At 38.4% G+C, this 21,508-nt stretch overlaps 1 protein-coding gene across 2 annotated transcripts in view; it reads left to right on the top strand.

Moving 5' to 3' along the window:
• Nucleotides 1-21,508, top strand: part of LOC102830306 (spermatogenesis-associated protein 6-like) — a 139,462-nt gene that overhangs the window by 66,800 nt on the left and 51,154 nt on the right. For both annotated transcript variants that reach the window (XM_006839739.1, XM_006839740.1), the window contains 2 exons: nt 3,030-3,070; nt 18,859-19,043. In XM_006839739.1, the coding sequence (XP_006839802.1) occupies nt 3,030-3,070; nt 18,859-19,043 (226 nt within the window). The remainder of the gene's footprint in view (nt 1-3,029; nt 3,071-18,858; nt 19,044-21,508) is intronic.

Genomic DNA, 21,508 nt, shown 5'->3' with positions numbered 1-21,508 from the left:
TGGTATTAACTGGGCTTCTCTGTAAGCGCGTGGATATTATCCTATCACACACAGCATTGTACCTCATGACTGATCTGGATGTGTTCTTTTTGACAATGAGTGCAACACAATTCCTCTTTAATTTGTCATTCCTGGCTTAGTAAACCATGTGGTTGTCAGATTCAAAATGGCCAATACCAGTCCATTTCAGCTCACTAATGCCTAATGTTTGTGCATTCCATTACATTTTTGAGAATTTCTAATTTTCTTAGATTCATACTTCATACGTTCCATGTTCTGATTTTCATTGGATGTTTACAGCTGTTTCTCTTCATTTTGAGTTGTGCCCCATCAGCAAATGAAGGTCTTGTGGGCTTTACTCCCACGGGCTTTACTCCATTTACATCATTACGGTCAGGTCTACTTTGAGGAGGCAGGTCTTCCCCAGTTGCATTTTGAGTGCCTTCCAACCTGGGGCCTCATTTCCTGGTGCTATATCTGATAATGTTTCTCTACTATTCATAGAAACAATTACCTTACTGTGTTTTTTTCCCAAATTCAATAATGTGCATACACATATCACAGGTGAAAATGATGAAATGAGTATTAAAAATTTTTCTGGTGTATACCATACATGTCTTGTGGTATTTCCAGAAGTGTATTTTGACCTTATTCACCCTCATTAATAGTTCAAAATGGTACCTTTCATCATATTTACATAGTAAATGTATTGTTGTTGTTCTTGTGAAGTGTCGTTGAGTCAGTTCCAACCCATAGCGACCCTTTATAGGGATTCTGAGGAGCAGCTGGTCAACTTGAACTGCCGATCTTGCAGTTCAAACAGTCTGGCACATTAACCCATGGTGCCACACCAGGACTCCAGAGTAAATGTATTAGCTATGGGCAAAAAGTCATGGATTGAGTTTGGTAGTACCCCATTAGTCAGAAAACAAACAGTTGACCCTGCATCTGCTCTAGGGCAGTTTGAGGCTGGGCCTGAGAGCAGTGGAGTTCCTTGTAGCCAATCTATGCTCAGGTACATCATGTTGGAGATGGTCTGAGGCTCAGGTGCAGGGCTGCCTCAGTGAGAGCTACTGCTCACCTGCACCTTGTTCCTGTGGTGCTGGCCCCATGTGAAGTTGGGCAGCTGGACTGTATGGTTGTGGGTGCACCGTGCCCCAGCCCCATGGGCTCCCGGGAGACCTCTGAGATCCCTCCATTTGAGTTAGAGGGGCTTGATTCCTCTGTGCCTGTAGCTCTCACACCCACCCCATGGTATCCACGCAGGTGGGAGATTGAGATGGCTCAAGTGGCTTCTGAGTGAGACAGTGGGGCCGAATGTGTGCAGCTGGGACTTGGCTGAGTGACTTCTGCCCAGGGTGTACAGACTCGTGTGCCTTTTGGGCTGGGCTTGCTGCCTGGTGAGGGCTGTTCCCAGGGTGGAAAAATGGATTTCTTCCTGCATTGGAGAAAGCAGTTTTGCAGAGAGCATGGGAGGAATTCTGGGAGAAGGGCTACTTTAGAAACTTGAGGATAGGCTGGTGAGGGTCGCTACTCGGGACCGAACTGCAACAGTGGGCACCAAAGACTGAAGGCTTACATTGGACAAAAGAAAAAAAAAACAAAAAACAAATTTGAAGTCATCAACTTGTTGAAAGTACTAGTATAATGTGCTTGTTTGTGAAAATAACATGTGGGGAAGGGGATGTGGAGTGTTGTGTAGCATGCAAAAATATATAGGACATGTGGTTGTGTGTAAAAATGTGGTAATTTTCAGAATTAGCCTATTTAAAGAATTATACTAAGGATGTCTTTTCATTCTTTTATTTTTGCCTGCTACCTATTGCCATGTTATCAGATTTAAACCTAAGAGGAGTTGGGCTGGGATTTATTTTTATTTTTAATTTTGTTAAGCATTTGAATTAAATCGAATCTTAAATGAAGAACTGTTCCAAGTATGAAAGACATTATTCGTTTAGCTGATCTCTAGAGTGATATGGGTTACCTAGAAAACAATGAACCTTTTGTGCCTTAAAAGAAAGCTAAGAAATTCCCAGAATATAGTCTATTCTATGTCTCTATCCATATAGCAATTTCTTTCTGGAAAAGGTGCTTTGGGAAGGTAAATTATAGAATTTTGAAAACTTTTGACCATAATGTATCACTGAATAATAAAAATTACAAATTATAGTTCTGATGTACTTGACTGTCAGTATTGCAGAGAGCCTCTGCGGTATGATAAGTATTATCTTCAGCTTTAAAAGATGAGGAACAAAAACAGGTTAATTATGTAACTTGACCAAGGCAGCAAATCATAATAAGTGTTAGCATGAGGAATTGAACCTAGCCTTGTTTGAGTTAGAGTTCAAAAGTGTGGCGTTGATGATTGTGTTAGTAATAATCCTTAACATCTTAATGTCTGACATATATAATCTTTGAAAAACAATATCATGAAAAAGGTATTATTATTATCCTTATCATTCAGATAAAGAATCTGGAACTTAGACAGGTTAAGTCATTTCTCCTAGGTCTTACAAGAAGTAATGTTCCTGGACTGTAACACCGATCTCTTTGCCCACAAGGTCTGCACACACAATGTGCTACCATCTTTTAAAGATTGTGCCCTTTTCTATTACAGCCAGTTGGTTTATACATGGACTCCAAAAATAGCTACATATCTAGCCTGATATTCATCATATCTATATATAAAAATTACATTTTATGACAAACTAGTGTATCAACTAAACTTACCTATTCCATGTAGAAAAATTGGTATACCAATTACAAATTATTCCAGTCTCTATTTAGATATTTCTTATGTTAATGAAAGTATTTGTGAAATCAGTTACTAAATAAGTAATATAGATTTAATTGGTTGGCTTATCAATTTTACTGATTTAACAATATAATACTTTTTAGGTTTTTTTGAAAGCTACTTTATGAATTATAACGGTAGAAACCATGGTAACAGCAAAAACCAAATATAGAACACGTTTTTTCTTTATAATAAGGACTTTATTTTTTTCATTCTTTTGTACATCCTTTTGCAGAGCATTCTCATCATGGCTGCTACAGACCCAAGGATTATAAGGTATGCATAATAGTTTAGAAATGATAGAACTATAATTGTCCTGCTTTACAAACTAGATCATGAATATGAGGGGAGTTCAAAATGTTTATAGAAAACTGGGATGAAAAGATTATGGAATTTTTCCATGAACTTTTGAAGCCCTTTCGTATAATCTCTATATGTGTTATCAGTTTGAGATTATGAAATTTTTATAAATCATGGAAACAAATAGGATGCAAAATAATTGCATTCTATAATGTTGGAGTCCTGGTGTGGCACTGTGGGTTAATGCGCCAGACTGAAAGTCATTTGAACTGCAAGGTTGGCGGTTCAAGCTCACCAGCTGCTCCTCAGAAACCCTGTACAGGGTTGCTCTGGGTCGGAATCGACTCGATGACACTTAACAACAACAACATAATAGTTGTTACACTATAGAATGCAATTATTTTGGCTACTGCATTAAGTAATAGAAAAGGCTATTAATTACAATTTCTTTTTGTTAAGTATTGTGTGGTTTATATTTATTGAGTGGATTGTTTGTGTTTATGTGCAGTCCTGTTTGTGTATATGGTGGGAAGAGAAAGATCGTTACTTTTAATAATAATTCATTATACAGTATTGTTTTAAGCTTCATTCAAAGAATAACCTTGTAACTTTTAGCTGTGTACCTGCCATTCATACTATTTTCTTTAAATTCACTTTCTTTTGATTTATCTAATTATTGTAAGTGAAAAATCAGTGTCAAGTGTTCTAAGTGGATTAGTTAGCCTTGTAAAATACAGTGAAAATAAACAATCATACTAAGTCCTGAAAAGATAAGAATTGTTTTTTTAAAAGTTCTGGGAGATGCTGTGTGTTACAAAGGTGAGATACGCAATAAGAGGTGTGTAAGCTGACTGAAGATTGCTCCTTGAAGTAGCAGGAAGGATTGAAAGAGAATTGAAAAGATAATTCATTTTTTTCCTGCTTGATTCCGTGTTATTTAGTATAAGTACATGTGGCATGTAAAATAATCTTAAATTATTTTGGGTACCATATAAAATGGTCTGCTATTCCACTAACAGTTCACATGATTTTGAGAAGTAGTGTCGCAGTTTGTTTTTCTCTTCCTAAGTGAAAGTTCTTGAAAATGTATCATTGTATTTGGGAAACAAGACAAAACAAAACAAAACACAGCTTTCTTCATTAATACCTTTGTTTATTTTCTTGAAAATAATTTATATGCTGCTCATTGATACTGAAGGAGATGTGGTAGAGTATGGTGGGTTATGAGTTGTGCTGCTAACCACAGGTCAGCACTTCAAATCTACCAGAAATCTATCTGAGCACTCTGGGGAGAAATAAGAGACTTTCTGCTCCCATAAAGATTTACAGCCTCAGAAACCCTATACATGCTCAGCTTGCTATGAGTCAGAGCAGACTCCATGGCACAAACCCACTACCATCACTGATACTGAATAATGTGGTGCTTGGCTATGCTGTGAGGTTGCTCCAAGAAACATGGAATAGTAATGGTATGAGTCTCAAGATACCGTCTGACAAGGGGCCAAATACACCAGAAAGGACTTTATAAAAATTCCTCCCAGGTTTATCATTAACAGAATGAATTTTATTCTTATTTTGTTTCATTTTGTAAATTGAGTGAAGGTTTACATAACAATTCCAGGTGATTCCTCTGGAGCTCACTTACCACCTGTCCAAGGATCTGCATTCAAGAATTTGACTCCAGGCTAGTGTGTTTTGGTTGAGTATAGTATGGAGTCCTGGTGTGGCAATGTAGGATGTGCCCTGGACTGCTAACCATAAGGTTGGCAGTCAAACTCATCAACCCCTCCTTGGAAACCTTATATAGGATCTCTATGAGTCGGAACCAACTCTACAGCACCTCACAACGACAACCTGAGTATAGTGTTTTAGATAGGGCTGTGCCATGTTGGGATCCCTGGTGTGGCACTATAGGAAGAGCAATGAATTGCCAATTGCAAGGTCCACTGTTCAAACCCAGCTCCATGGGGGAAAAGATGAGACATTTTGCTCCTGTAACGATTTACAGTCTTGGAAACCCTGCACAGGATTACTGTGAGTTGAAATAGATTGGATGGCAGTGTATTTTGGTGCTTTGTATAGGGAGTCCTGGTGCGGCACTGTGGGTTAATGCTCCAGACTGCAAAGCCGTTTGAAATGCAAGGTCGGAGGTTCAAGCTCACCAGCTGCTCCTCAGAAACCCTATACAGGGTCGCTATGAGTCAGAACCACAGCACTTAACAACAACAACAACATAATGTTTGTATATAGTCATGTCTTATTTGAGTTTGTCCCTAGAAAAGTATGGGTTTATATAGTCCATTGACACATTATGAAGAATGTACAGAAACACACTGCATACTGATATGTACAAGATACATATGTGTATGTGCACACACACATACGGAGATAGTCAAAAGATGTTCTCTGATCTGCATGGGGTCCAGTACAGCCACTTAGTTGTCCTACTTAAAGGACAAACTTGTCTGTATACATTTTCATCAAAATACACCCTATAATTGATAATTATGCCTTTATTTGGATTTTTGTTTAAAGCCTGCTTCTCTTATACTATGTTAACTCCAGGATGACGGCAAACTTATCAATCTTGCTTACTGGTAATTGTTAGTACCTAGTACATTGTTTTACATATAGTGTGGATTCTTAATATATGTGTATTGAATGAGTAGATGATTAAGAAAAAGTGAATCAACCAAATATATAAAAACACAGAATGGAGAGAAATGGATGAAGTTCAAAAGACACGAATCTGTATCCTAAGGTAACTATAACCCTTCTTTAAGTTGGCTAGATCAATTTAAAGATGGATTATAAAGTCCTCTTTTCTAAATGAATTCTGGGAAAGAGCTACATTCACACCCATCTTTAATTCTCTCCCATTCCTATTTGTAGATTCTTTGATTTTACAGTTAGAGTAGAAGTTGCCATTCTATACTTCTTTTAAAGGACAATATGAGCTCCCAGGATTATTTTAGTATCAAGAGGTAGCTTTTCATAGAAGCATATGGAAGTTATTGAGTACTGTTGTTGGAAAAAATAAAAGATTATTTTCTTAAAGACTCAGGTGATAGCATACTATAGGGTTTCTAGACTAAGAACCATGAACCTAGGAGTGTTAGCAGATATTTCTGTGGAGAAATACACACACACACAGACACACACACACACATATATATTTGTAGGTGAGAAAAGAGTATCCTCAGAAATAAAGCAACATGAAATAAATGCAATGCTCTGGAAGAGATGAGAAATTAGTGCTCTGGCAGGAGTATTGTTATGTTGTTACGTGCCATCGAGTCGGTACCGACTCATAGCGACCCTGTGCAATAACAGAACGAGACAGTGCCTGATCCTGGGTCAACCTCACAATTGTTGGCACACTTGAGCCCATTGATGCTGCCACTTTGCCAATCCATCTCACTGGCCGAAGTGGAGGGCCTACAATGAGTGATAATGAATTAAAATGACTGTATTATCTTTCCAACTTCTCTCTGCCTGTTCTATCAACAACTCTCTCTTTCTAGGATTTCTATTTGCTCAATTTCTATTCATTCTCTCAGTCAACTCTGTTTATTATGAATGCTTAATAATCAGCTGTTCTCATAAATACTCATATTCTTTTAGGTTTTTTTCTTCATTAAACTATTATAGCACTATTATTCAAGTTTATGCACCAATCACTAAACCAGTGATGATGTATTAAAGAATTATACCAACTTCTTCATGTTGAAATTGATCAGCTATTAAATAAAGATGCATTGATAGTTACTGGTGATAGGAATGCAAAAGTTGAAAACAAAAAGAGAAGATCAGTAGTTGGAAAATCTGGTTTTAGTGTAGAAAAGATGCTGGAGATCATGTGATAGAATTTTGCAAGACCAATGATTTTTTCATTGCAAATATGTTTCTTAAACAACATAAAAGACAGTTTTATACACATGAACTTCACCAGATGGAATACACAGAAATCAAATTGATTATATCTATGGAAACAGATGGTGGAGAAGTTCCATATCATCAGCCCAAATAAGGTCAGGGACAGACTGTGGAACAGACCATCAATTGCTCATATGCAAGTTCAGGCTAAAGTTGAAGAAAATTAAAACAAGTCCATTGGAACCAAATTATGACCTTGAACATATCCCACCTGAATTTAGAGATCATCTCAGGAACACATTTGATGAATTAGACACTAATGACCAAAAACTAGAGAGTTGTGTGATGATATCAAGAACATCATACGGAAAGAAAGTAAAAGATCTTTAAGAAGGCAAACAGTAAAGAAAAGACCAAAATGGATGTCAGAAGAAACTCTGAAACTTGCTTTTCAGCATAGAGATGCTAAATCAAATGAAAGAAATGAGGAGATAAAAGAGTTGAGTAGAAAATTCCAAAGGGAAACTGATGACAAAGTTATATGTTATAATGAAATGTACAAAGACCTGGAGTTAGAAAGCCAAAAGGGAAGAACACACTCAGTATCAAGTTGAAAGAACTGTGGAAGAAATTCAAGCCTCGACTTGTAACACTGAAGGATTTTTGGGAAACATGTTGAATGATGCAGAAAGCATCAAAAGGAGATAGAAGGAAGACAGTTACTTGATCAAGAAGAAATGGTTGATGTTCAAGAGATAGTATATGATCAAAAGTCAATGATATTGAAAGCAGAAGTCCAGTGTGCACTGAAGGCATTGGCAGAGAGGAAGGCACCAGAAATTGATGGAATACAAATTAAAATCTTTCAACAAACTGATGCAGCACAGGAAGCACTCACTCATCTATGCCAAGATAATTAGGTGACAGTTACCTGGCCAATTGATTTGTGCCCATTCCAAAAAGAGGTAACCCAAAGGAATGCAGAAGTCATAGGACAATATCATTAATGTCATATGCAAATAAAATTTTGCTTAAAGATAAGTAAAAAATGACTGCTACAGTAAAGTGACAGGGAACTGATAGAGATTCAAACAGCGTTCAGAGGAGGGATGTCATTGCTGACTTTAGATGGATCTTGGTTGAAAGCAAAGAATACCAGAAAAAATGTTTACCTGTGTTTTATTGACTGTACAAATGCGTTTGACTTTGTGGATCATGAAAAGATTTGGGCAACATCTCAGAGAGTGAGTACTCCAGAAGACTTAATCATGCTCATGAGGAACCTGTACACAGACCAAGAGAAAGTTTGAACAGAACAAGAGGACACTGATTGTTTTAAAATTAGGGAAGGTGTGTGCCTGCATTGTATTCTTTTACCACACTTATTCATTCTGTATACAGAGCAAGTAATCTGTGAAGCCCATATCTGTAGAATCCATATTTGCAGCATCTGTTTCAATCTATCCTGTTGGGGGTCTTGCTGTTTTTCTCTGGTCTTGTACTTTACTACACATGATATTTATTTCTAGGGGCTGATTCCTCCTGCTAACATTGCCAAAGTATGTGAGATGAAGGTTTGCTATCCTTGCTTCTAAAGAAGTATAGTCTGGGAGAACATCAGTTTTACACCATCGTTTCATTGCCAATGATTACAATCATTGCCAATGATTACAATTACATCATCATTCAACAATATTTGCTTCTAATGCCTCTGTGTTTTTTGGGGGGTGTGTGTGTGGAGTAGGGGGATGTACACAAAACCACTCAGGAATATATAAGCACTTAACAACTGAAAGACACATTCTATAAGCCTGCTTCTTGGCCGCCAGCATACAGCCTTGTCTTTCCATGAATCTAGAGTCCTCAGCTGCTCTCTCTTTCCGTGTCCTCATCTTTGGTGTTGCTGCTTCTCTGGATAGGGTCCGGCATTCTGCTTGTGCTCTTCTCCCTTGATGATCCTAGGGTCCTCTGTTTCTGGATGTACTTCTTCCTCAGCAGATTTGTTTGTTCTTCTGGAAGTCCATGGTACTTTTAATAGTCGTCACAAGCATCATAATTCATCATAATTATTCTGATTCTACTTATTCATTGTCTGGATTTCATATGCTCATTAGCTAATTGAAAATAACCATGGCTTGTGTCAGGTGCACCTTTGTCCTCAAAGTGGCATCTTTGTTCTTTAACACTTGAAAGAGGTCTTTTGTTGAAGATTTGCCCAATGTAGCATATGATTTATTTCTTGACTCCTGTTTGTTGATTGTGTATCAAAGTAAAATGAAGTCTTTTACAACTTAAGTCTTTTCTCTGTTTATTATGTTGTTGTGTAGTGGTCCAGTGTGAGAATTTTTGTTTTCTTTTTATTGAGGTATAATCCATACTGAAAGCTGTATCCATCTTCATCAGTAAGTGTTTCATGCCCTCTCTGCTTTCACCAAGCAAGGTTGTATCATCTGAATTTTGCAGATTGTTAAGGATTCTTCCCCCAATCCTGATGGAGCATTCTTTGTGTAGTCCAATTGCTGCAACAGCACAAGTCAGAGAGAACTCAACCTGGAAATCTTAAAGAGCAAAGTTCTGCAGCCAGAGTGTCAGCTCAAGCCCAAATCACTCTGATGCTGAAGTGAGGAGGGGAAAAGGGTTTTATGCAAAAACACAGAGTGGTTAAAACAAACAGACTTACCTTGTTACCTGGGGTGTAAACCCACCAATAAACCTTATCTTGTTTGTATGGATGGGCTAAGTTTTATCCTGTTTGTTCAGGTGTCCTTGGGTCATTCTGATCTTCATGGTTTTCCTGTAAGAAGTTTATTATTTTTCCATAGGGTAAGGTGGGAGTGGGAAAGGGGCAGGGTGAGACTGAGCTGAAAGAATTTAGCAGGTACCTAGTTTAAGTGGGGCTGTTAGTCATGCTATAACACAGCTTCTTGGATTATTTGCTGAACATGCGGATTGAGTAAGCATGGTGGAAAAAATACAGCCTTCAATGCACACCATTCCTGATTTTAAACCACATAGTATTTCCTTGTTTTGTTTGAATGGTTGTCAGTCTGTGTATGGGTTCTTCATGATCACAGTTACATTGGGTAAACTCAAGTGAGTAGAAGGTACTTTGAATAGGAGAGTGCGAATATGTACCTATTATGTTACTAAAATGCTACTATGTAAGGAATTAAAAATCAGCAAAATGGTAAAAGATCTCTCAACTCATGAAACCTTCATGGTAGTGAAGGAAAGATATTAACAGAATCACAAGAATCAGTATTAGTTTTGGAACTGTGACAGTTATTTTAAGTACATGTATTGTTTTGATTATGTACTTAAGTTATGATCTGGTCCAGGAAAATGGAAAAGGCATCTTTTGAGAATCAATGGTTAATCTTGAACTCTGAAGATGAATAGGAAATAACTAAGTGAAAAGGGGAGGGAAGAGCATTTGCAAAGCCATAAATGGAAATAACATTTATAAAGGTTCAGAGGCTGGCTGACTAAAAGAAAGACCACTGTTAATAGAAACACATGTTTCTGAGTGAGTTCTTAGTATACATGGTAGTTGGAGAAGCAGGTAGAGATCAGTTTGTTTAGGGTATGGTTCAGAACTTTGATCACTATCCTAATTACAATGGGAAGCAAATATTATTTTCAACAGTGAGGTTATAATTATTGGAGTTGCACTTTGAAAAGACTGCTGTGAATGATAGTCTGGTACATGGTTTGGATTGAGATAATAGTGCCTGCTGATAGACCAACTCAGTAGACTATTGCACTAGTCAAGGTGAAAAGCGATGAGAGCTTTGATTGGAGTGGTAGTAATAGAGATGGATGGCACTGGAAGTCTTGGACAGATATTTAGGATTAATGTTGCTAGAAAAGTAGACTCAATAAATGGAGAAAATACACTCTGCTGTCACAGAGAAAGATTCATTGTCATAAAGATGTTTTTCTGCCTAGAGTGATTTAAAATTTAACAGGATCCCAATAAAAAATATTTCCAGTTTTTTGTTTTTTTTTTTTAAATTCCAGATATGAGGCAAAAATAGAAAAACTTTGAAAGCAGAAAATATAGAAAGGAGATAAGCTATGTAGTATTAACAGTGATTCCTAGATTTCTGATTTGTATAATTCAGTTTTGATGATTATATTTATTGGCATATGAAAATGAATAAGAAGTAGTAGAGAAGAAAATCATGAATGCAGCTTTGTTGTTGTTGTCAGGTGCCATCGAGTCGGAACCGACTCATAGCGACCCCATGCACAGCAGAACGAAACAATGCTCGATCCTGGGCCAACCTCACCACCGCTGCCACCCCTGAGTCCATCAATGATGCCACCTGGCCGATCCATCTCGTTGGGGGTCTTCCTCTTTTTCTCTGACCCTCCACCCTACCCAGCATGACATCCTTCTCCAGTGATTGTTTCCTCCGGACTACATGTCCAAAGTAGGAGAGACGAAGCTTAGCCATCCTGGCCTCCAAGGAGCACTCTGGCTGCACTTCTTCCAAAACAGATCTATTGGTTCTTTTGGCAGTCCATGGCTCCTCCAACACCACAACTCAAAGGCATCAATTCTTCTACGATCCTCCTTATTCACTGTCCAGCTTTCGCATCCATATGAGGCTATTGAAAACACAATGACCTGGGTCAGGCGCACCCTAGTCCTCAAGCTGACATCAGCTTTAGATGAGAGTTAAAAAGTCTTTAAAATATCTACGAGGAAGTATCAGTTAAGTAGTTACGTTTGTGGCTCTTAGCTCATAGAAGCAATCTAGGCTGGAAATGTGTTAATTCTCCGTACCTACATGGTAATTTTTACAAATGGATTAGATTGTCAAATAGAGAAACATGTAATAATCATTATAATAATCATAAAACTTTAAAAAATATTATATTGAGTATAAATAATCAACATTTTAATGGCTTACTGTAATAAAGTTGTTGTCGTTACGTGCTGTCTTGTCACTTCTAATTCCTAGTGACCCTGTGTAGGGTTTCCCAGGACCAGCTGCTGGGTTTGAACTCCCAACCTTGTGGTCCATGTCCAGTGCTTATCCTTGAATGCCACACCAGGAGTCCACCATAAAGATGTATTTCTCATTAATGGTACATAGTTAGCCATGTCAAATAGGGCTCTTGTGTCTCATGTCTTTTTAATTCTGGTTCAGGGTAAAGGAACAGCACCTATTTAGAAATGCCATTTTAATAGCAAAGGACGTAGAGATATAACCAGGTGACATAATGAAACTTATAATTTTGTTGGGCAGGACATGCATCACCTTTGCTTACATTCCATTAATTAGGGCAAGTCACGTGGCTAAGCTTATTGCCCTATGTGAATTGAGGGGTTATACTTTTATTGTGTGCCTCAGATAGTCATATGGGTTTAGGTAGGGTTATGTAATCCTCTGACAGGTAAAACAAAAAATAATTGAAAACAAAACTTATCATTGCATGGGCTGAACCTTGAGAAATTCTGGTATTAATGGACCATAGAGAAGAGAAGGAACCTTAAAGAGAGGTAGAGGAGATACATGCAGAAATCTACATAATTACTGTGTCCCAGAAACCAAGGAAAAATGTGTTTCTTGGAGTGAGATGGTCAGCAGGACTGACTGATGCTGAGTTATAACGTAAGAAGAGGCCTTTGGAGCTCTTTTTTAAGAATAAATCCTTATCAAGTCATTTGCTTTTGTGTGATTTCCAATGCTGTTAAATTTTGTTGTAGACAAATTCTATCTAGTTTTGTACTTAATTTTGCAGAAAGGAATTTCCACTGTTTTCACACCATCGCTCGGAGCTATAATTCCTCTCATTCTTTAATCCGTAAGGGATTAAAAAAAAACAAAAAAAACATAGTTTATTCTTATTCTGACTTTCTATTAAAGCTACTTCAAAATTTTCACTGGCAGTAGGAATGTTTATCATTCCAATTTCTGATTGCTTATAAAAATGCCCTATTTCTGTCTTAGAGTTATTCATAAAAATGAGGAGAGAGCTAGAATCACATTTACGTGAGGATCTGTTCGTGATTGCTGTCTGATGGATGGTATTCAAAGTATTTCTGAAGTTCTTGATGGACTTCACTTAGAGTCCACTTTTTTTTTTTTTTCACAGAAAAAAAATTGGGGATTGTTTTCCAAAATGTGTCCTACCCAACACCTACAACTTTTATAAACCAATGTGTTTTCAGTTTAATTCAGAATCCACTAAGTCATCCCCAATATCTTTTCATCCAGTGTTTCATATCTGATGTCTTTACAAACAAATGAATTGATTCTTACAGAGATGGGAGACTTGGGATTATGTATTCCTAGAATTATTCTAAAAATTCCTGCAAATTTTTATCTTGTTTAGGCTTTAGAGGATCTCTGAGAGTGGCTTTCTGTCAGAGAATGACCAGAACATAAAGTCAACCCATATGACACTTGTCATATTGTGAAAGGGATTTAATATTAAAGAGTAACTGACCTTTGGGAATTTCTTATTGGCAAGAAAGGAAGGAAAGCAGACAGGAAGGAGGTTAGAATCTGACAGTAATGAAGAGCCTAGGGTAAAGAAATAAAAGAAGAATGGCATCAAAAATGGTTTCTTTCAAGTTGTGATATGAGGAAATCTAAGCGGACAGTTTTAATTTTTTCATATTATTTTTGTCTTGATAAATGAACCTTATAATGAAGTAATTTTTGGAATCTGAATTTCTGTTGGAATTTTTACTATACCAATCAAGAAACAAGGAGCTCTGGTAGTGTAGTGGTTATGAATCGGGCTGCCAATCTCATGGTCAGCAGTTCGAAACTACCAGCTTGTTCCATGGCAGAAAGATGAGGTGTTCTGCTATCATAAAGATTTACAGCCTCTGAAACCCTATGCAGGGTCACTATGTGTCGGAACTGACTCCACGGTGCATAACAACAACAATCAAGAAACATTTAATATTTGGAGTTTTACTTTTTGTCATACTATTTAAATTGACTTGGAGGGAGGCAGGTACTTAGACTGAAGGAAACCCATAAGGAATCTGGTTGTTGTTGTTAAGTGCGATCAAGTTGGTTCAGACACACAGAAATCCTGTATAGGGTTTCTGAGGAATGGCTAGTGAGCTTGAACTGTTGACCTTGCAGTGCAAACTGAATCTAGCACATTAGCCCACCGCGCCACACCAGGACTTCAAGGAATCTGGTTGTTTCTGTTGTTAAGTGCCGTTGAGGCAATTCCAACCAATAGCCACCCTGTATAGGGTTTCCGCCAGCCTTGTGTTTCAAACCGACTTTGCAGTCCAGTGCATTAACCCACAGCACAACACCAGGAATCTGGTAGTGTTGCTCAAATAGATTGCTTGAGCACCTTGTGTCTTGGGCCCCCAATCTAATGGTGGTTGTTGTGGTGTTGTTAAGTACTGTCGAATCGCTTCCAATTTCTAGCGACCCTGTTTAGAGTTTCTAAGTAGTGACTGATGGATTTGAACAACTACAACCTTTCAGTTAGCAGTCCAATGCTTGTCACACAGTGCCACACCAGGACTCCAAAAGATGTCTCAAATTACAGACCCAACAAATCTGCAGTTCTAGGAGGATATATGATTTAGAGGTGATCTATTCTAGAACCAGATTTCATGGTAAAAACAAAACTGAGGAAAATTTTTCTTTATATTTTGACATGTGACTCAGTGCAAAGTTTGTACTGTAGCATTACTGCAATGAGGATATCAGCTTGACTCAAGGATGGGCTTAGTGGTTTATACCTGGTCGTGTCCCTGTGTACATCTTTTTACAGATTAACAACAAAAATATGACAAATTTCCACTTAGGATGAGAATTTTCAAATCTGACCAGATAATGAAAGAATTTCTAACTGCCTTAATTTTTTTTTTAAAAGCTTTATTTTGAATTATGTGATAGTTTACATGGGAGGACATTAGCTTCACATCGATCCCATCGTATATTGTTTCCTTGCCATGGTTACAATCCCCTCCATGCATCATGCGTCAACCAAAGGGTATACCCCACAAGCCTGCCCCCTGGTCATCACACAACCCCTCTCCCTCTCAGGGTCCAAAGCCCCCATCCACTCCATCTGCAGCATCACTGCTTCTCTGGGTAGGATTCTGTTTTCCGCTTTTCTTCCTTTATGGTCCCACGGACCACTACTCCTAGATTGCAAAGTCAATTACTCCCCTCCCTTTGCCATAAAACATCTACTTTTACATTTCCAGCCCTTACAATCAGTCTTGAAAACAATTATTCACAGTTGTATAGCAAGAGACCTATACCCATCTCCTTTCATCAGCCCCGCCTAGACAGATTGGATACTACTCAGTGGAGATTCTACCTTACATCTGATCATATCATTGTGACTTGATTACATCGTTATATAACTGACACATTACATAATTACATAATGGGCAAGCTGCTGGGCATCATGGCCCAGCCACACTGACACGTATTTTAATTCAATCCATTGACAGTAGCCATAACATAAGATTGTGTCCTCTATAATCTTCTAATATACTTAATTTAAGGAGTTCTGAAGTATAGTGGTTATGAGTTGAGATACTAGCCTTAAGATCAGCAGTTTAAAACTACCAGCCCGTCTGTGGGAGAAAGATGAGGGTTTCTGCTGCCATAAAAAGTTACAGCCTCGGAAACCCTATGCAGGGTTGCTATGAGTCAGAACCGACACTGTGGCACACCACCACCATGCTTGTCTTGCCATTGCTTTGATCATATCATAAAATTATCTGGGGAATGGTTTCTTTTTCCAAAACAGTTTGTCAATCTCTTCTTTTGTTTTTGAATTGATGAGTTGGTAAATTAGAGTGTAAGCCCATGTTCTCTTTGGCTTTCCTTAAGAGAAATCTCATGAGACATGAGCTATGAGAGTTTTCCATTTGTTTCTGTCATTGCTTATATGTCACTGGCCTTGGACCCTGTTACCTAATAGCAGTGTGACTTTTACCTTAATTTCCTTGCCTTTGAAATGTAGGCAATCAGAATGCCTAGCTCATAAAGTTCAGAAGTCCTGGATGGCACAGATACAAGCTGTGCTCATTGCTTGACTAGAAACTATAAGCCTGGCAATCTGCTTCTCAAAGGTCACAGCCTTTGGAAGCCCTCTGTAGCAAAACTAGGGTCCGCCGTGAGTCAGAGTTGACTTGATAGCAGCTGACAGTAATGACATAGGATGTTTGTGAAGATTAGTGAGTTATCTCAGGATTCCTGGTCTGGCACTGTAGGGTAAGTGTTATCTGTTAACCTCAAGATCAGTGGTTCAAATCCATCAGTTGCTCCTTGGAAACCCCATACAGGGTTGCTGTGAGTCAGAACTGACTCGATGGTACTTAACAACAGTTAAGTTGTGTATGTAAGTGTATAGAATAGTAATTTGATAGAGGAGGGGTTTCTCCCCACAGGAATTGATATATTTAGGATTTTTTTTTTCATTACATTAACTTCTATATTTTTCTTCAGTGTAAAAAAGTATATCTTTCTTAAATCAAACCAAATAGCTGAAAGTTTTAATTTAGATAAACTAGGAATTGATCATTCACTTGAAGTAGGATCAAACAGTTAAGTGCTTGACTCCTAGCCCATAGGTTGGTGGGTCCAGGCCACCCAGAGACACCTTTAAAGGCAGACTTGGCAATCTGCTTCCAAAAAATCTGCATGTGCGCAGTCACCATGAGTGAGAATCAACTATGCCTACTAACAGCTTTAGGCAAACATTGAGGAATTCATCTCAGTTACTAGTATCTGCTTCTCTTATTTTTGAAACAACAACCCCCTTCCCCCACCAAACCTATTACCAGGAAGTAGATTCCAACTCATGATGACCCCGTGTGCTACAAAGTAGGGGCTCTTCATAGGGTTTTCATGGCTGAATTCATTAAGGAAGCAAATCACCAGGTTTTTTTCCCTTGGTGCTGCTGGGTAGGTCTGAAATGTCACCCTTTAGGTTAGGAGCTGAGCACAAACCATTTACACTGCTAACATTTGAAGCAGAACCATGTTTTTTTTATTGCTCTCCTCTAAGCAGTAACTATCCTGCATTTTCCCCCCTAAAACCTTTAATTTCAGCTAATTCCATTTGAATTATTAGTATTTATTTCTTAAGTCTCATGTCTCATGTCTCATGACAGAGGAGGAATTTCAAAACATGGTCTGAAATTCCTGGCACTATGTAGGATTTAACAAATATGTTTCCATTGAGTTCATGTTTGGGTCCCAGGTGGTACAGTGGGTTAAAGCCCTGGCTGTAGGGTCAGTGACTCAAACCTGTCAGCCCCTCCTGAGAGAAAGCTGAGGCTCTGTGCTTCAGGACCCTGTGGAGCAGTTCTCCTTCTGTCGGGTTACAACTGACTGGATGACAGTGGGTTGGGTTGGGTTTTCATTACGCTTAATGACCAATTCTCCCTGCTATGAAATTGGCCTTGAATTGCCTATAAATATAAAACCTTTATTGCCATTGATATGATTTATATTAATTCTTGTGTGAACATCTTGATTATTATTTCATAAGTGTTGAAAACCATATATATCATAGATTCGAAAATTATGTCATTAATTCAGTGAATTTATGAGATTTCCTTGATTACCTGTTAGCATTCATATTTGGTTAAGTGTATTTTTAAATCTTGATATATTTCAGCATTTGCAGTATTTAAATTCCTACATTTCTGAGATCTTAGAAAGGGCTTTTAAAAGGAACCATTTAAAGAAGTATTTCCGTAAATGTAAAGAATACAGAAATAAACAGATTTCTATAAATAGAGAAAATATTGTCTTTGATGAAACTTTTACTGTTTTTATTGAACTCTGGTGATAAACCCATTGTTGTGTAATTGTTGTGTAATTGATTCTGACTCCTAGCTACCCTACAGGACAGAATCAAATGGCCCCAGTGGTTTCCTAAACTCTAGTCTTTATGGAGGCGACTGCTGAACCTTTCTCCCTAGGATCAGTTGGTGGGTTCAAACTGCCAACATTACAGTTAGCAGCTAAGGCATGCAGAATTATTTTCCTGGTTTATAAATGAGGAAACTAAAACTTATTAAGGGTAAGTGATGTCCTGAGGTTCACATAACTGGGATTTGAACACAGGTCTTTGAACCCTAAGACTGGAAATTCTGTCATGAGCCAGAGAGTTTTCTTTATGGAAGGGAGTAAATAACCTAGGGAAAAGTCAGCCGAGTTCTGGAAAAGACTTAAGGGAGGGCATATGTTTGAAAGTTTGAATTGGTTCCTAACCACAGACCTACCCCCTCATTATTTCCCCCTGTAGCTTCTCTGTTGCTAAGTGCCATGAAGTTGGTTCTGACTCACAGCACCGCCCCTTGTAGGATTTCCAAGGAGCAGCTGGTGGGTTTGAACTACCAAAATTGCAGTTAGAAACCAGTGTATATCCTAAAGTGTCACAACAGGACTCCTCATTTTCTCCTGCCTGCCCCCCCCCCCAATTTAGATAAAAAGCTAGGTGCTTTCCAAATACTTAAATTTTATAGAAGGAATTTATCCCACTGTATTCCCATTGCAAAGTTACTTACATAGTTCTAATTTTCCTCCTCATCGTTTTATTGTTATTTTTTCTGAATGTCCAAATTTCATTCTGGATTGTAATTTGTTTGAAGTTTTTGATTATGTTTATCTGTGATTACTATCTCGTACCTTGTTCAGTATTTTAGATAATGTGTAATGAACAATCTGATGTATTTAATATTTAATTTTACAATGATGAAAATGGCTTTGTTGCATTCTGAAATTTATCTTCTAATACAATTGTGACATTATACTTGTGTTTTTTTTAGTTTTGTAAGAATTTGTGTAGACAAATATATGAATTGTTATATATTATATATAGACATAGCATTTAAAAAATATATGTATAATATTTTTAAAAAGGTTGTCAGAACACCCCATGGAAGAGATTTTGATGAGTCATTGGAAAGATGTGATGAGTATTTGAACTCAAGGCCATGTAGCAAGCCCCAACATTCAGCGAGGACATTACTTGTCCATTCAGCACCCTCGACGATGCCTAAGCGTTCTCCAAGTCCTGTATTAAATCGAGCTTCTCTCAGGGAAAGGTAATGTATGGTTTCTGTTTCTGTACTAACCTTTGAAATAGTCAGTATTACAAAAGGGAAAGCAGCAGTTCTGCATGTGATCTGAAGGCTACTCTTTATAAAAGTTTAATTTAATTCTAAGAGCCTTACTTAAATTGGTTTCAAGTAGAGCGTACTATACTGTGTTAGATATTCCTTCCCAGCCAAATTCTCTTATTAACTAGATATACGTCACTTTAACCCTAGTTAAATACTGTAGTTAAAAAAAATGAATATAGATAGTATATAGTAATTTAGCATTTTAGTAGATGCATAACTTGTACTTTGTTCAAAAAGATACAGTATTATAAGCATGCCTTAAGTATACAAATAGCATAGATTATATTTTCCTTTAGTTAAAATGGTATAATGCTTTATATTGTTAGTTGTGGTGTTCCGTGGAGTTAGTTCCGACTCATAGCAGCCCTGCATGGGGTTTACAGGAGCAGAAAGCCTCATATTTCACCTGTGGAACAGCTAGTAGTTTCGAACTGCTGACCTTGAGGTTAGCAGCCTGACTCATAACCACTGTGCTACCATTGTCTGTTTTCCTCAATTAACCTACTCCCATTTGAATTTTAGGTGCCCATTAGTATAGTGGTTACGAATCGGGCTGCCAACCTAACCTCAAGGTCAGCAGTTTGAAGCTACCAGCTGTTCTGCTGGAGAAAGATGAGGCTTTCTGTTCCCATAAAGATTTACAGCCTTGGAAACCCTGTGCAGGGCCACTATGAGTCGGAACCGACTCCATGGTACTTACCAACAACCAACAACATTGTACCACACTGTAGGACAAGCACTGGACCACTAGGTCCGTTTGGGCACTTCTCACAAACACTATACTTGGGCCATTATAAACTGAAACAGATTCGCCAACACTTAACAACGGGTGAATCTTAATCATGTAAAAATCCCAGCTCTCACTCTGAAAATACAACCAAAGTCTTCTTATACTTGTTAAATTTGCTTGTGAACAAAATAATTTTCCCTCTCTCTCTCCTTTTTGTTGATTCAAATGAGAAATGTCTTACTCTCCCATGAATAGATAATAACATAGAAATTAGTTGTCATAAAATTTAAATCCCCAGGTACTTAAAAAATTTCGTAGGAATTTAATGGTCTAAGAGATATACTAGAAATCAGTTTATTTTTATGTATAGTAAAGTTACATATCTACCACTCATCTGACAGTTTGTCATACTGTGGTGGCTTGTGTGTTGCTGTGATGCTGGAAGTTATGCAGTCGGTATTTTAAATACCAGCAAGAGCAACCATGGTAGACAAGTTTCAGCTGAGCTTCCAGAAAAAGACAGACTAGAAAGAGAGACAGACTATTTCCAAATAGTCCCTGAGAACATTCGTGGCCAGAGTGCTCCTTGGAGGCCAAGATGACTAAACTTCGTCTCTCATACTTTGGACATATTGTCAGGAGGGAACAGTCGCTGGAGAAGGATGTCATGCTGGGTAAGATGGAGGGTCAGAGAAAAAGAGGAAGACCCCAAACGAGATGGATGGGCCAGGTGGCATCATTGATGGAGTCAAGTGTGGCAGCAGTAGTGAGGTTGGCCCAGGATTGGACATTGTTTCGTTCTGCTATGCATGGGGTCGCTATGAGTTGATTCCGACTCGATGGCACCTGACAACAACAACAACATGGGAGAACATCAGTTTTACATTCATCCTATCGTATTTCATTTTATTACAATGATTATAATCCCCTCCATGCATTATCAAATTACCAAAGGGTACTCCCCACTGGCTCGCCTCCCCCCCCCCTGCTGTCAGCACACAGCTCCTCTTCCTCCCTGAGTCCAGTGTCCCCAGCCACTGCATCTGTCCACTTAATCCTCTCTGTCTCCATCCCTGGACTCACTGTCTCTCTGGGTAGTGTTCCGCTCTCCGCTCTTCGCAGTTGATGATCCCAGGGACCTCTGCTCCTGGGCTGCAAAATCAATCACTCTCCTCCTATATCAAAAAATATCTACCTCTACATTTCCAACCCTCACAGTCAGTCAGTCCTGATGGCAATTATTCACTATTGTACCAAAAGAGTCTTATCCCATTTCCTTTCACCAGCCAGTCCCAACAGATTGGAAATCGTTCATTGGAGATTTTACCTACCCCTGCCCAATCTGGAACTAGGCTCCCTCTTGAACCCTTGTAAGCCAGTCACTTCTTGCCTTCATATCCCCCCACCCCCCACTTTGGGTAGCCAGTGTCTAAGTTGCCCATCCCTGACAACCCTGTGTACCGATGGGGTGGGAGTGATCCTTGTAAAGATTTGTTCCCCTTTCTGAGCTACTACATCCATAAGCATAGGTAAAGTTCATCAAACTGTAGTGGGTTACACTCTTTTTCCCCCTCTTCTTTCTTCTTCTAGTTGAGCTCTGATCATCCAGTCATTGAAGCCAGGTCAAGTGGGTATTATCTGCAAGTGTGGGTGTTCT

Source organism: Chrysochloris asiatica, unplaced genomic scaffold (genome assembly GCF_000296735.1).
Source record: "Chrysochloris asiatica unplaced genomic scaffold, ChrAsi1.0 scaffold00026, whole genome shotgun sequence".
In the NCBI taxonomy this organism is placed as follows: Eukaryota; Metazoa; Chordata; class Mammalia; order Afrosoricida; family Chrysochloridae; genus Chrysochloris; species Chrysochloris asiatica.
Note: the sequence above shows the minus strand (reverse complement) of the source record. Positions and strands in the feature narration are given on the sequence as shown.